At 41.1% G+C, this 15,604-nt stretch overlaps 1 protein-coding gene across 5 annotated transcripts in view; it reads right to left on the bottom strand.

Moving 5' to 3' along the window:
- The window catches only part of SPATA5 (spermatogenesis associated 5), a 290,334-nt gene that overhangs the window by 55,807 nt on the left and 218,923 nt on the right, over positions 1-15,604 (bottom strand). For 4 of the 5 annotated variants that reach the window (XM_034772170.1, XM_034772171.1, XM_034772172.1 and 1 more), the window contains exon 15: positions 1,323-1,487. In XM_034772170.1, the coding sequence (XP_034628061.1) occupies positions 1,323-1,487 (165 nt within the window). Of the gene's footprint in view, positions 1-1,322; positions 1,488-15,604 lie in introns of those variants that run through there. The other variant, XR_004645908.1, reaches the window with a different exon arrangement.

Genomic DNA, 15,604 nt, shown 5'->3' with positions numbered 1-15,604 from the left:
AATGTGGGAAACAACATGTTTTTCCTATCTTTGTTCTGAGGCAGATAGCCAACATGGAAAATTTCATCCTAAATGGTTGAAGACTGGCAATTTTATAAGCAACTGAAAACAGGTTCTTAAAATAGAAAGTGTTGGGCAACCTTAACTACAGGCAGCTCTTACCAGCTCCATCTACAATAATTGTGCTAGTAGAATCTAAGTATAGGCAGTGCAGGTAACATGCCAATATTTAAGCTTGCCCAACATTTCCCATTATAAGACCCTTTTTTTCAGTTCTTCTGCAACAAATACAACATAGGTCCTATACCCAAGAGCCTCATTCACTACACGGCCTTTATTCATTTTTAGAACACTGTCCATCCAACCCAGGTCATGATGCACATGCACAAGGGGACCAAATGAAGGTGGCCTGGGCAACCTTAATTCTGGCATTTCCTATTTTTTGAGTGTTTGACTATACAATCGTAATAATGTTCAAATAAATTAAATGCTTAAAAAAAGGTTAACTAAATAAAATGAGGAAAGGATCATAGGTTCTATAGAGAAACTGAATGGACTAGTAAGCAAGGACTACATGGGTGACATTAAAATGCCAATATTTATCAACAACTACCACACAACAGTATCTGAACTATGAGTTTCCCCCTATTATTAGAATAGGAAAGAACGGTGGTAACTGTGTGAAATCTGCAGACAAAAGCTGACTTTTTCATAGGGACTTCTGTAAGTTGGAAAATAGGACTACCTTGCTCTCTCCCACAGTGAAACCTATAAGGGGGTGCTGGGGAAGAAATTCTCTCAAACTAACTCCTCCCAGAGATTCCCTCACAATATTCCGTGGTTGTTCTCCCTCCACATAGAATAGGCTATGGAGCACACCCCTCAAATATGAAAGATGCCCATAGATCTGTGGGAGGCCACAGCCAATCATCCAGGGGACCTGTGCCTTCACACTAACTTTGTGCCCATCCCCACAATCCAAAGTCCCTATTATCATGATTCCAATACAGCCATTTTCCCAAGGACCATCCGCCCATCCCATCCCTGTGACCATGGCTTCTTTTGGAACCACTAGTGTAGTAGGAACTTCATGATAAAGATAACTCAGCCTAAGACTATTATTTTTTCTGGGCAATCTCCAAGGAACCTGACAAATAAGGAAAGCATATTTTGTGTGTGTGTGTGTGTGTGTGTGTGTGTGTGTGTATTTGCCTTTAGAATTCCCCTCATCAAGTAAGTTGATGGTATTTGTGTTAGATTTTTCACAAGGATAGTTCTGCGTTTTCACTCCCCAGCCACTAGCAGAGAACAGAATGTTTTACCTCTGCTCCTGAATACTTCTGCGTCTGCAGGACGAGCTCCTCTAAGCAGACTTCATCATTGATGGGCATGGAGCGAAACTGAAGTTTAAAGATTTCTCTACGAGTTTTGGCATCTGGCAAGGGCACATAGATGATTCTGTCAATTCGTCCAGGTCTCATCAAAGCCTATAAAGAAAACGTCACACAAAACCAGTTAACAAAAATGAAGTAACTCAATAATAAAAATCACACATTGAGGATTTTCCCCTCTGAGTATACTAACAGTTAGGCCATGAATATATAGCATTATGCTTGTATATTAGGATTTTTCAATAAATGAAGAGAAACCAATGCTACTTCTCAGATTCCAATAGAGCCATGTATTGAAACCATTCTAAACAAAGTATAAAAGACGTTTTCCTAAAAATAATTTAAGACTTGTTTCAAGGAGTGTTGGAACCTGGCAGATGGATAAATGGCTATTCTCTCCATAAGTTATGATCTTCAATTAAAACTATAGTAATAAAGTTAGAAAATATAAATGTTACACATACGTGTTATTTTACTCTGATCTAACATCTTGTCAGTCTTTACAAGAGAAGGAAAGGTTATCCTTTCACCCCCATACTTTTTTAATACAAAAATGGTAATGGTAGGCAGCAACCAATGACTTTCAGTTTCAATAACGAAAAACATGAAGTTTCAAGAACTCTGTAGCTTAATAACTCTGATCATCAGTATAGTCTGATCTCAGTGGAGCAGTTTTTCTCTTCTCCTGTGCCACAGGACACTTTTAAATTAAACAAATGAAAAGAGCTACAATCTAAGGCCCCAATCTGGCAAAGTCTTATACGCATGTATAACTTTCTGCACTGTAAGTAGTCACTGTGGCTTCAGTAGGACTATTCCCAGTATATATGTTAAGTATGTGCTCAAGTCTTTCCAAGAGCAGAACTTAAAGTAGAGCAATGGCAATAAAAACAAAAGCAATGTCAGCAGCACTAAAAGTGCATCAAAGATAAAATACAAACAAAGCAGAAAAAAAAATAAAACCTACTCCATTGCGAACCAGAATTAATGTATACCTCAATTCATAACTTGAAAATAATAATAGTAAATGCCCCTCTGATTTAAGAACGCCATTATTTTTTCCCCCTGAGATGGAATTGTCACTGAATTCTTTATGTAAAATTTCTAAGCTGAATTATTGGACAAATTCTGAGATCTTTTACTCAGGCAAAATTCTCATGGAAGTCTGAGTAAGGACTTAAGGGCTAATTCCTAAGTAAACATAAATATTTATAAGGAGTCAGTTACCTAATTTGTGAGATCAAAGGAAGTCATTTTGATATTTTTGAAAAAGTCTAGAAATTGTTTAATTTTGTTAATGTTTCATTTGCTGATGGAGCATCTGAGAGAAATGTACATGCTGAATGCACATAAATAATATTTAAAAAACACTTTAAACTGGACAATGTTTATAAGATCCAGCCTATAACCTAAATTCTTTTTATGTTACAGTTCTCCCTTGGGCAGGGTAGTTTGAGTTCCAGTTGACTTGAGATATTGCATAGTTGTCCTGGGCTGTCAGCCAATAAGTCTTTTCCCAGCCTGATCATGTCAGTGAAAGTCATGCTGAAAAAATAGTAGGAAAGAGCCTTCCTTCCTACTCAGCATTGATCAAGTTAACACCCTTCCTAGAGTTGCTTTAAAAAGACTGTTGTGGTGCTTCGGGGTGGAAAATTGTATCCTGAATGTTAAGAGATGTCCTGTTATTTTTAAAACAAAAACACGACAGTTCTCAACTAGAGAAACTGCACTCTATACAATGAATTCCAACTAGCTACCCACAGCAGCATTGGTGCGTTTATTTAGGAACTTAACACACTAAAGAGACGATGCAACAAGTTTGTAATTCAATGTTTACATCATATTTATATCAGGACACTGCCATTTTTTCGTCAACATTTTTGTTAGAGGAATTTGCAAGTTTCAAGAATGGCCTGTAAGGTAGAAAGTATCAGAGGGGTAGCCATGTTAGTCTGTACCCACAAAAACAATGAGAAGTCTGGTGGCACCTTAACGACTAACAGATTTATTTGGGCAAAAGCTTTCATGGGTAAAAAAACCACTTCAGATCCATGGAGTGAAAATTACAGAAACAGGCATAAATATATATTGGCATATGAAGAGAAGGGAGTTACCTTACAAGTGGAGAACCAATGTTGAAGGCCAATTAGGTCAGGGTGGATGTGGTCCACTCCCAATAATTGATGAGGAGGTGTCAATACCAAGAGAGGGAAAATTGCTTTTGTAGTGAGCCAACCACTACAAAAGGTACGGTATTCGGTATTATATTGCATTCCACTTGATCCTAAAGAAATGCTTACATCTAATCTTATCACATACAGAAAACCTGAAATGTTCATGAGTACAACGGTGAACTTCACTTAATTTAGGGTTGGTTTAATCAGGAAACCTACTCAGTTAGGATGCTTCCTATGGAGATAATTAGCCTAACAATAGTGAATGACAACGACTACTGTTTAACCAGTATTAAAAAGTATTAGTATTAAATTCTAAGATCTAAGAAGTTATCCAATGAAATTCAAAAAGCAGAAGAAATAAAGATGAAATGCAGTGAATATCATATTTATTTTTGTGCTGTTTTTAGCACTACTTTTCACTTCAACGTCTTTTCAGACTGCTTCATGTTTTATGTAGTCTCTAATTGGTGGCCCAAATAAAAGATACTGTTATATTTTGGCTTTGACTTCACTATATTTTCTTCTTAAAAGATAGAATTTTTTAAATTAATTTTGAGTTATGGATGTGCTTGGAGTCCCCAATCAAGTTAGGGCCACCACCGTGTGCGAGTTGCTGTATATACACATAATAAGAACCAATACCAGCATTTAAGAGCTTACCATCTAAAATCAATAAGACAAAGGGCAGAGAGGAAGTATAGTTATTTTACAGATTGGGAAATGGGATACAGAGAGACTAAGAGACAAACCTTCTCCTACATCCAAGCTCTACGTGGGACCAGACAAATGGTGGCAAGGAAGTTGATCGATTCTGAGGTTTGTGCTAGTCCCGGTGAAAGGTTGAGCAGTGAAAAAGTGAAAATAGATATTTTGGTGCTCACACACATAAGAATAGTTCTTTGTGTTCCTAAGCACTTTTCACAAAGAATTATAAACTGCTTTACAAATGTTGTTTGAAACTCAACACCCCTGTGTGGTACCTAAGCATTATTACTCCCACTGGGGAGATAAGGCGCAGATAAATTAAGTAACTAGCTCAAGATCTCACAAAGTCCATGGCAGTTATGAGGATAAGAACCCAGATCTCCTGACTCCCAGACTTGTTCTTTAGCTACAAGATTATTTTTCCTCCTTCAAACCCTGAGGACCCCAATCATTTTGTCTCTATTAAATCCCACCTCCTCCTCAGATTGACTATGCTTTTCAGCAACAGTACTTTCTTCCTGCTGGATCTCTCTCTGGGGCCAGCCAATCGTACAATAAATAAAAGACTAAATCTTAAAATCAGATGCGAGTCTTCCGCAATAATAACTACCCATATGACCACAGATTTAGTATAGACTAGCAGTCCATTGGAATAAGATAGTTACAAAGAATGATTTAATTGATTTAGGCCTTGTCTAGCTAGGGGGAGATTTTTTTAAAAAATCTCCCCCTATCTGATCTGAAATAAAACTTAGCACCTAGCATAGACAAAGTTAACACCTTTACAAATACACTAGCTGGTCTTGCTGTAATCTAGATTCTTTCGTTGATACACCATGACCAGCTAACATTATTTTAAAGGTATTTAAACTGTGTCTACACTAAGTGGTGTTTCAAATCAGATTAGCTAACTTGATTTTTTTTTTTAATCACCCCTTTTCTCATACTGTAGACAAGGCCTTGTATGTAGGTAGAATTTTGAATGTTTTATCTGTGATGTCAGAATGATTATTGTGCCTTACTCTGAGAGAACATGAAACAATTTTAGGCCACACATTTAACTTTATTCACATGCTTAAGTACTTTCCTGAACCACAAATCTGCCATATCTACAGGTTTTCATTTCCTCCTCCAGGTGTGCAGGGAAAACTACCTTCCATCCCTCCCCTCCAGGAAAGGTAACCAGAGGTGGCAGTCAGAGCTCTCTCCACTTCCCTAAGGATCTGAGAGCAGTTTTTGGGTGGGGGAGGAGAGAACAGCAGATACTGTTTTTACAAAAGAGGTGTGGGCAAGAGGGAGCAGAAAGAACCCAGCTGTTCCTGGTCACTCTGTTCTCTCCTATGAAAAATGGCTCAGATACCCCCTGAATCTCCAAGCCCAGGCCACGAGAGAGAGGGATTGAAGAACCCCTGGAGCTGACCCCCCTGTCCCACATTAGGGGTGTGTGTGTGTGTACTGTTGATAAATCCCTGGAACTGATCATTGCCCTTCAGGGCTAGATGTGTGTCTGGACGATAGGTCCATCAATGGCTATTAGCCAAGATGGTCATGGATGCAACGCCATGCTCTGGGTGTCCCTAAACCTCTGACTGTCAGAAGGTGGAACTGGCCGTTGTTATGTTCCTAAGGGAAGAGCCACTGGAGTTCACCCTCGCCCCACACGAGGAAGTGGGACTGAAGAATCCCTGGAGCTTCCGCCACAGCTGCAGCAGGAACAAAGGGGAGTGCAAGATGAAGAGGCTGATGTGAATTGTGGGGAGCACAGAATTAACTGTTGGCTGCTGAAATGTGAAAAATCGATTTGGGGCTAGAAGCACACAAATAACTAAGGGGGCTGATGGGACCAGAATGAATTGATGCAAGGCTAGGAAGTATATCATTCATTTATGGTGAGGTGCTAGGATACAAAATGTGGGGTTAAAAGGCATACAATTAATTAATTGGAGTTTGGGTAGAAACCCTACGTATCATCAAGCAATACTTATGCAAATGTGTTTATTTTTGTCATAACATGTTGGCAGGTGTCGAATGGAGGCCTGAATGCACATAAGCCATAGGTTACTGGTTGCGGGCTATGGAACACTATACAATCTCTGTTAATAAAATATCATCCAGTGGGGCACAAGGGTTCAGAAGAGTGAAATGATAATCAAGTAACACGTACCATCACAAATATAACATTTTCAATTAAAATGAAAATACTATTGTTTATAAAAAAAATGTTCCTTAATCTCTCAAATGTTTTAATTTGAGAAGTGTTATTTGAGGCAGATGTATGGAAAGCTTACCTACCTTCTAAAACAAGGGTATTTGTGTGTGTGTAATTATTGTAGATAATTATTCAGGAAAGAAAATCTTAAGTCTGTAAAGCCCAGGTAAACTATTTGTGGTTCCTGTTGAGAATGGAAATACTAATTCTTAAACTAGAATTAACCTTAGGGCTTCGCTAATTTTTTTTAAAGCATGTCATTAGTTAGCTTGTTAGAGTGTCATTAGTTAGCTTATTAGAGAGATATTTAGCCACAGCAAGAACTACATTGTCAAACAATGCAGAATTAAAAGGACGCTGCCAATATTATAGTAAGTAGATAAAGCAGGCATAGTTTTTTCAGCTAGGATTGAAGAAAATCCCATAGCCTCTGACATACTTCTACATTCATGCCTAATCTCATTAACATCTTTCTGATTTCATCCTACAGCAACCTACTTCCTCTATATGGCCCAAGAAGGCAACTTGAGATTTGAAAGAACAATGTAATACATGAAGTCCAGTGAAGTTTCACAAACATTTTTTTTTCCACTAGCAAAATGAAAACTGCACAGATTACATTGAACATGAAGGGGTATTCAGTTCAGGAAGTAACCGAATTTAAGTTGGAGGGTTAGTGTGTTGAACATTCCCCATTGTAATGAATCTCCATAAATGGGTTCCTCTATTAAATTAGGACATTTTTCCTTTAAATGACCTTTCCTACAGAATCTATATAATGCATCAAGAAAATAGTTCAGTCCAACCTTAGAATCCATTGGGATCAGACCTGAAATGAGAATTAGAGAACTGAGACACAAGGTGGCAGGGCCGGCTCCAGGTTTTCTGCCATCCCAAGCGGCAGAAAAAAAAAAAGAAAGCCGAGCAGCGGCACTTCGGCGGCAGCGCAATTGCGCCGCTACATTCTTTGGCGGCAGCTCAAAGAGGAACAGAGGGACCCGCCGCCGAATTCCTGCTGAAGACCCGGACGTGCCGCCCCAATAGCGGACGGAGTGCCACCCCAAGCACCTGCTTTCCTGCTTCCTTAGCTGGTGCCTGGAGCCGGCCCTGCAAGGTGGGTAAGGTATGTCTTTTATTGGACCAACTTCTGTTGGTGAAAGAGACAAGCTTTCAAGCTTTTCTCTCACCAACAGATGGTTGGCCCAATAAAAGATATTACCTCACCCATCTTTTCTTTCTAATATCCTGGGACCAACAGGTCTATAACTCACTGCAACTGGAGAACTGGAAAGAGCAGAAAAATCTGTATCCTTTGTAACTAAGTCCTTCTAACCTAAACTAACAGACTCTTTATATGAACCTGATTTCTAGTGAGCCCTACTGAAAAAATGCTCCTCGAGATTGGAGGTATTTTAAAATCTTAGAATATAATCCAGCAACGCAATTATTAACTTCTATCACCATAGTACCTGAGCACCTGCAAAGCATTTAAAAATAAATCTCTTTCTTCCTAGCTTGTATGAGAAAGAGCTTGATTACTTTATAGTTTGTGGGACTTCCTGTTTGGGGTCAGTGTATTGTGCGTGACAAATCTATCAAGGAAAAGCTAAATTGGAGATGTGAATTCTTTAACTGCTAAAGAAGAGGTTTGTTTCATTGCCATTTTTATATCTTGTAGGAGTGAGTTCCATAGTATAAATCCAGCTCCTATAGAAGTGCTTTGCCCATACTCAATAGTTTTCCCCCTATTGGCTGACATTTTTATTGGTACACTGGAACACAGCTGGTCATGATCATGAAGGAACAATTCATGAAGTTCTTTGAATATCAGGATGTGATGATATGGGGCATTTCATAGAAACATAGAATATCAGGATTGGAAGGGACCTCTGGAGGTCATCTAGTCCAACCCCCTGCTCACAGCAGGACCAATCCCTAGACAGATTTTTACCCCAGTTCCCTAAATGGCCCCCTCAAGGATTGAACTCACAACCCTGGGTTTAGCAGGCCAATGCTCAACCACTGAGCTATCCCTCCCCCCTCCAATACAGAATTTACAAATTCTGGTTAATGTTAGGAAATTGCTGAATATGGACTGCTTCAGTAGATATGGAACCCATAATTTACTGACAGGGGCTGTAGAACGTATCTTCTGGATTAGGTACAATGGTTGTCATTAGATCTTAAATGGTTGCTTAATCAGGTGGCAACACCTTGGAACAATGGGTAGGCTGAAGATAGCTAGTTCCTCCACTCTCTCTGCAAAGAGAGGGAGTGGAAAATCCCCAGCAGGAGAAAAAAGGATTCATAAGACATTGTTTGTAGGATACATAAACTCAACAAACTCACAGAGCAAGACAGAGGAAGTTTTGCAAAGGAGAGAGGGACACGCTTTCATGGCAGAGTTGTCCTGTCTAACTTGCCAAGAGGAAAAGAAAGCTAGCTGACAGAGAGGGAGAGGGACTCTATGATTCTGAAGGAAAGCTATGAACTGCAGGTGGAAGATCCTGGACACCCCAGATGACTCTGCCCAAGCTCAAAGAACTCCCCAGGAAACTGAGACAGTGAAACCATATAGCTGTGTTTATTTTTTCATCTAGACTCGTGTATCTCTTGCATTAAGTAAAGCATAATGGTGTTTAGAATCCTGTGCAAACCCTGTCTGTGTGTCTGTTCACTTCCACTGTCACATACCCCTCAAGAGTTGAACTGTAAACCCACAGCACCCCGATAGCTGGAGTTTTGGAAGGGGTGTCCTTAAGCTATGGGGGAATCAGAGGTCAGCACTAGTCTCTGGGGGGGGTCTCAGAAGATGGTGCAAGACAGAGGACCTACACCTCAACAGTATGCCTAGATTCCACAACCAGGGGCAGTGTTTGGACTCTGTTCAGATTCAGGAGGGTTACAGAGCAGGACCCAAATGCAACAGCCTGGTGAGCATCCAATCACAGGGAGCTCTACCAGGACTTTGTATCTGATGTAGGACATAGACCCTGAACTGGAAACTGCAGTCAATGGGAACAGGCTTGTCTTGGTAACAGATGAGTTGCTGTGTTTTGCAACAGCTGGATTTTTTTCCAGAGTGTATGTCTTAATTCCTAGATATAACATGTTGAAATATTCAAGTCCAGAGGATGCATAGAACATCATGGCCTGATGTTAGGCCTGGGTTAGGATGAAGCTCAATAATTTGGCCGGTTGCAAATAGGAGTGGATCTTTTTGATCATGATTGCTATTTGAGCATCTAATAGAAAGGACTCCAAAAGCACACTATGGTTGTGGACGGACAATCAAGGGCAAACATTACAGAGGAGGCAAGTTCTTTGAAGTTCTTCTGTCTTTATATCAATATATTAGTCTTGCTTGGGATCAGCTTTAACCAGCTACTCCATCCAGCAGCTGATTTGGGGGTAAGCAGTAAGAGAGCTGGGGAATGGGTTATTATGGCTGACATAAAGCAGACATAAAACTCACTGTCATACTGCTTCAGTCAGTGTTGTCTGACCAGTTTCCCCAATAGCTATACATACACGTTGCAAATCTGGCAGGGGGATTGTGACATGTGGAGCTCCACAGAGGTGAGAGGTTTGGAGGTGGAGAACAGTTGTCCATAATGCCCCTCGCAGTTTAGTTGGAAAGGGACCTGAGCTATTTCAGGGCATTTCCATTCACCCCTGCAGTTTATTTGATGATCAATGGTATCAAATGCCAAGAAGAGGTCAAGCAGGACACATATGACTATACTTCCTTTGTCTTCAGATCGGAGTCACCATCAACCACAGTGAGTAGTGCTATCTCGGTGCTGTGCCCTGGCCTGAAGCCTGAATGAGAGGATCTAGTGTACCTGCAGCTCCGAAGTGGTGCTGGAGACTCTTTTTGCTGGTTTCTCAGATTGCTTGATTGGGGGGGAGAGGGAGAGAGGGAGGAGGAGGGAAGCTTCCACCACTTTCAGCTCATCCAACACCTCCTACCGGTTCTTTTCTTGGAAGACCTATTCCCCAGCTACTACCCTCCTGACTCTCCCAAGATTTATGCAGATTATTCTCTGTTCTTGTTAAACAACATCTAAATTTGCACTCAGGGTGGGCTAGTATGATTTTTAAACCTATTTAAGAACAATTATTTTAACTATTGCATTAATGAATGAGAATTTTATAAAATGATTTGGGTCACAGAGAAATAATTCCTCCAAAATGTTTTAATTCTTCTATTATCAGTTCTTATACAAGGACTTCACATTATATAAAAATCAGGCTGCACAACATTTCTGTCACGTCAGTCTTGCTCAAGACCTGGAGCATTGTGCAAGTTTTCAAGAAAAGACTTGATGCGTTTGACAGCAGGTGTTCAGGAAGAATGTGCAATATCAAGTGGCAGTACTTTGTGAAGAGTAGTGAACAGGGCAGGAACATTTTACATGGTTATTAACAAAATGTAATAATAAAAGCAAGGAAACAGATGGCTTGATCTCCCAGTGAGATGTAACACAACTCAAACAGTGAGAATGTTTATTTCAAAAGAGTCAGCAGAGAAAACAATAAAAGGATGGAGCAGAAAAACATCTAAAAAACCCTACGCGTAACTTATCCTTCACAGTCAACTGGGAAGTGCCATCCATTGCTCTTATATACCTCTTAGGTACATCTGAGACAGGCACATACCAGTATTTTTACATAATTTTTTCTTCAGCACTGTTTTGAGTTGTACTCTGCTGCAATGCATCATGTCAATAGAGTGAGATACTTCTACATAACTCATAGTACATACAGCCTAAAGTGAGGCTCTCTTTTTGTAGCAATAAGGAATAAAACACTCAATATCATTGGCTTAAGACAGGGATCGGCAACCTTTGGCATGCAGCTCGCCAGGGTAAGCACCCTGGCGGGCCGGGCCAGTTTGTTTACCTGCCGCGTCCACAGGTTTGGCTGATTGCAGCTTCCACTGGCCGTGGTTCGCTGTCCCAGGCCAATGGGGACTGCGGGAAGCGGCGTGGGCCGAGGGATGTTCTGGCCGCCACTTCCCGCGACTCCCATTGGTTTTGAGTGGCGAGCCGCGATTGGCTGAACCTGCGGACGCAGCAGGTAAACACACTGGCTTACCCTGGTGAGCGGCGTGCCAGAGGTTGCCGATCCCTGGCTTAAGAGATCTTCAATCCCTTTTCAGCATTCTGTATCCATGTTTACCATATTGTATCAAAACCCAATGTTATTCTATTTTTCCATTAAGCAGGAGAACTGACTCATCTTTACATAAAGCAGGGATAAAACTAAAATCTTGGAAACTGTTTTTCCAAAAACAAGATTTCCTCCTATATACTATGGTGCCACTGGGATAAACAGAGCACCGTTGAGCTCCCTTGGCTTTACTGCAAATTAGAGTCACATCCAGCAACTTTTGTGAACTAGAACACAAGTGTAGGTGACAAATAAATGTGAATCATAATAGGGTTTGCCAAAATTGCTTGAAGAAAGTAAAACTGTCTTGAAAGCCTTTGTGCAAAACAAAAATCAAACTTGAAACTGCTCTGAGAGAAGAGTACTACAGTATTTAAATGAATTTGCATCCCTCAGTTTTTCCTGGTTGAAGTCAGAGACAGAAACAGGACTGAAATACCATGAGAAAGGTCAAAATATTTCCTGACCAGCCAAAATTGGAAAATACAGGAATACTGTAGACTTTTTAATTAGCTATGAAAGAAGGGAATCTATTTTAGGGATTGCATCAAAGCTGTCCATTTTATCCTCTTGCTCCTCATACAGCTTGCAGCAAATCCTGTTAATGGATTCTGTCTTCTTCCTCACATGTCTGAGTGACTGGACTGAGGACCTGGCCCTCCTGCTACGGTCTTCCTGTGTCAGAATTTATCTAACAAATTCAAGACTGATATAACATGCAGAGGAAAGACTTGCCACCCTCAGAGAGACAGTTCATTGCAGCAACGAGACCATGTAAACACAGGTGCTGACTTTGTACTGTAAGGGAGATGGTAGCACTAGGCTCTGATTCCTCACTCACCGCACTGGAATGACAAGAAGAGAGGGTGAAACTAGGACTACTCACAGTCCCATTCTCTCGCCTTGTCCTTCAGAGGAGGAGTAGGAAAGGTGAAGCTGAGTGCGAGCTTATCTTCTTCACATCTCAGAGCTGGCTGCCATGTTTATGATCTCCTGTAATTGTAATGAATGGAGCCCTGGGAACAAAGATGCAGCGGTGGGGCAATTAATACCCTGAGGAATTTTCTTATTCCTCAGTTTAAGAATCCTGATTTAGTACCTCACAAACTCCATCATTCTCACTTACTCTACAGTGTCTAATTTCTTGAAATGAGCAAATGCAGATGGAATGGACATATTAGGGCATCCTGTCCAGTTCCCTGCCAGTACAGGATTGGTCACTAAAGTACATTTCCAAATGTTTTGCTTTACTAGTTTTAAATATCTCAAGAACTGGGGCTTCAACCACATTCTTTGGCAGACAGCTCTCCAAGTAGTTAATTTGCAACTGTAGAACCTGTAGATGTCCAAGGTATTTTAGCTACTTTAAACAATGTAATCAGCTGGTTGAGAAAAAAAAAAACGTGACACACATTTGAAGCCAAGCCTCTACCTTGCCTCCACTTGTGAATAGTCTAACCCCTATAAATAGTGGACCAGATTGTGAACTCTATAACTTCATTATGAATCTGAGACTATTCCTCTGAAGTGAATGCAGCTGTTCCACACTTACACCATGGTAACTTGAGTTCAGAATCTAGCCATAGGTGCTGGAACTACAGGTGCAGGAGGGTGCTGCCACACCCTCTGGCTTGAAGTAAATAACAACCCAAATACATAGTTTCCGCCTTCAGCACCCCCACTATAAAAACTGTTTCAGCACCAGTGAATCTAAGTAGCCTTAGTCTACTTAAAGACCATGAACAAGTGTTCATGAATGTACAGCTGTCTGAATCTGCATCATGCAGGTGCACATTTGAACAAGTGCAATTTTGCATGAACAGAAGTAGAGGCCAATGGCTGAAAACCCAGCTCAATATTTCTTGATGATTCTCTTTGGATCAACCAATAGATTTATGAGGATTTACCAGTAGCCCGAGGCTTAAGTATATATTTCTCAGGGGGTGTCTAACATCTTATATCTAAGACTGAAATTATGCAATAACTTCAGCTCAGTATTTTTAATTTTTTTCACCTTAGTAAGTTCAAACAAAGAAACCCAGATCCTGAGAATATATGAAGACTAATTTCACAGTCTCTGACTTAGTGTGTGTGTTTCTGGTGTTGTCTCTGCTTATACAACATTAGGTATTATTTATCCTGAGAAAGGATGGTAGAATCTGGTGCAAGAAGAAGCAGGAGGTCAATGTTAATTTCTGCATACCTGCTGCCTCTCTGCTTGCAAAACAGACACTTGCATACACATATCTTTAGATTAATTAACCATAATGGGACTATTATAAAGCAATGGAACATAATATTAATGAGTAATAATACTTTATACACCTGTGTCAACTTTTGTTCCAAGTTCTGTACAGTATAAGATTATTACGCTTCCAGGTCCTATTGTGTGTTCCTTGTACACCCAAAACTCCCACGGAAGTAATTGGGAAGCTAATAAATGAAGCCCTATTATTTTTTGGGGATAGGTAAACATCCTACAAGTTATGGGTATGATGCAGGAATTACTGGGAGAAATTCCATGGCCTGCATGGCGCAGGTAGTCAGACCTAGTAACAATAATGGTCTCTTCTGGCCTTAACGTCTATGGACATCCACGTTACAGATGAAGAGGTTCAGGGCTGGTCTACACTACGGGGAGGGATCAATCTAAGTTATGCAACTTCAGCTACGTGAACAACATAACTGAAGTCGACGTACTTAGATCCACCTACTGCAGTGTCTTCACTGCAGTGTGTCGATGGGAGACGCTCCCCCATCAATTACCCTTGTGCTTCTCATTGAGGTGGAGTACCGGAGTTGACTCTAGAGCGATCAGCGGTTGATTTATCGTGTCTATGCTAGACGCAATAAATCGACCCTCCGCTGGATCGATTGCTGCCTGTGGATCCGTCCGGAAGTGTAGACAAGCCCTAAGCCTCAACACCACAGGAGGAGCTCACAATCAGTACTTCTCCCCTGCTCTGATCTTACTTTGAGGAGGAATAAGTCACTTTGCCACTTTTCAGGGTACAGCTAACTCTCTCTCCCCTGCGCCTGGCCAAGATTGCTGCCCAGTGTGTGGAGGGGAGCAGGCTCATGGTTCTGGCCACTCTCCTCATCTTAGTTTGTGATGGAAGTTTCAGATATGCAGCCCTAGTTCAGCCACACAGAGTAGGAGGTGAGGGTGGCTTTACTTCCCACTACTTTCCTGCATATAGCCACATATGGTCTAGGCACAACCTAGTCCTTTGTGACTTGTTAGGCTGCACAGTCAGCTTTTGGCAGAGAACAGGAATCCTGACTCCTAGTCCTCTGCTTTAATTGCTAGATAGCACTTCCTCCTTGATTTGTAGTAAAATGATTTTCAGGAAAGTCAAAATTAATTAATTAAAAAAACCCACAAATCTATCAGCTAATAAACAACATAACACACTTTCTTTAGTGCCTGTTTGTTTACGTAAGCAACTCCTCGGTACTCCTAACTAAGGCCTGGTCTACACTAGGCGTTTATGTCGAAGTTAGCGCCATTACATCGAATTAACCCTGCACCCGTCCACACTGCGATGCTATTTAGTTCGACATAGAGGTCTCTTTAATTCGACTTCTGTACTCCTCCCCGACGAGGGGAGTAGTGCTAAATTCGACATGGCCATGTCGAATTAGGCTAGGTGTGGATGGAAATCGACGCTAATAGCTCCGGGAGCTATCCCACAGTGCACCACTCTGTTGACGCTCTGGACAGCAGTACGAGCTCGGATGCTCTGACCAGCCACACAGGAAAAGCCCCGGGAAAATTTGAATTTGAATTCCTTTTCCTGTCTGGCCAGTTGGAATCTCATTTCCTGTCTGGACATCGTGGCGAGCTCAGCAGCACTGGCAACGATGCAGAGCTCTCCAGCACTGATGGCAGTGCATTCTCAGAATAGAAAGAGGGCCCCAGCATGGACTGATCGGGAAGTCTTGGA

The sequence above is a fragment of the Trachemys scripta genome, chromosome 5 (genome assembly GCF_013100865.1).
Source record: "Trachemys scripta elegans isolate TJP31775 chromosome 5, CAS_Tse_1.0, whole genome shotgun sequence".
In the NCBI taxonomy this organism is placed as follows: domain Eukaryota; kingdom Metazoa; phylum Chordata; order Testudines; family Emydidae; genus Trachemys; species Trachemys scripta.
The sequence above is the reverse complement of the archived record's forward strand: the minus strand, read 5'-3'. Positions and strand labels throughout refer to the sequence as shown.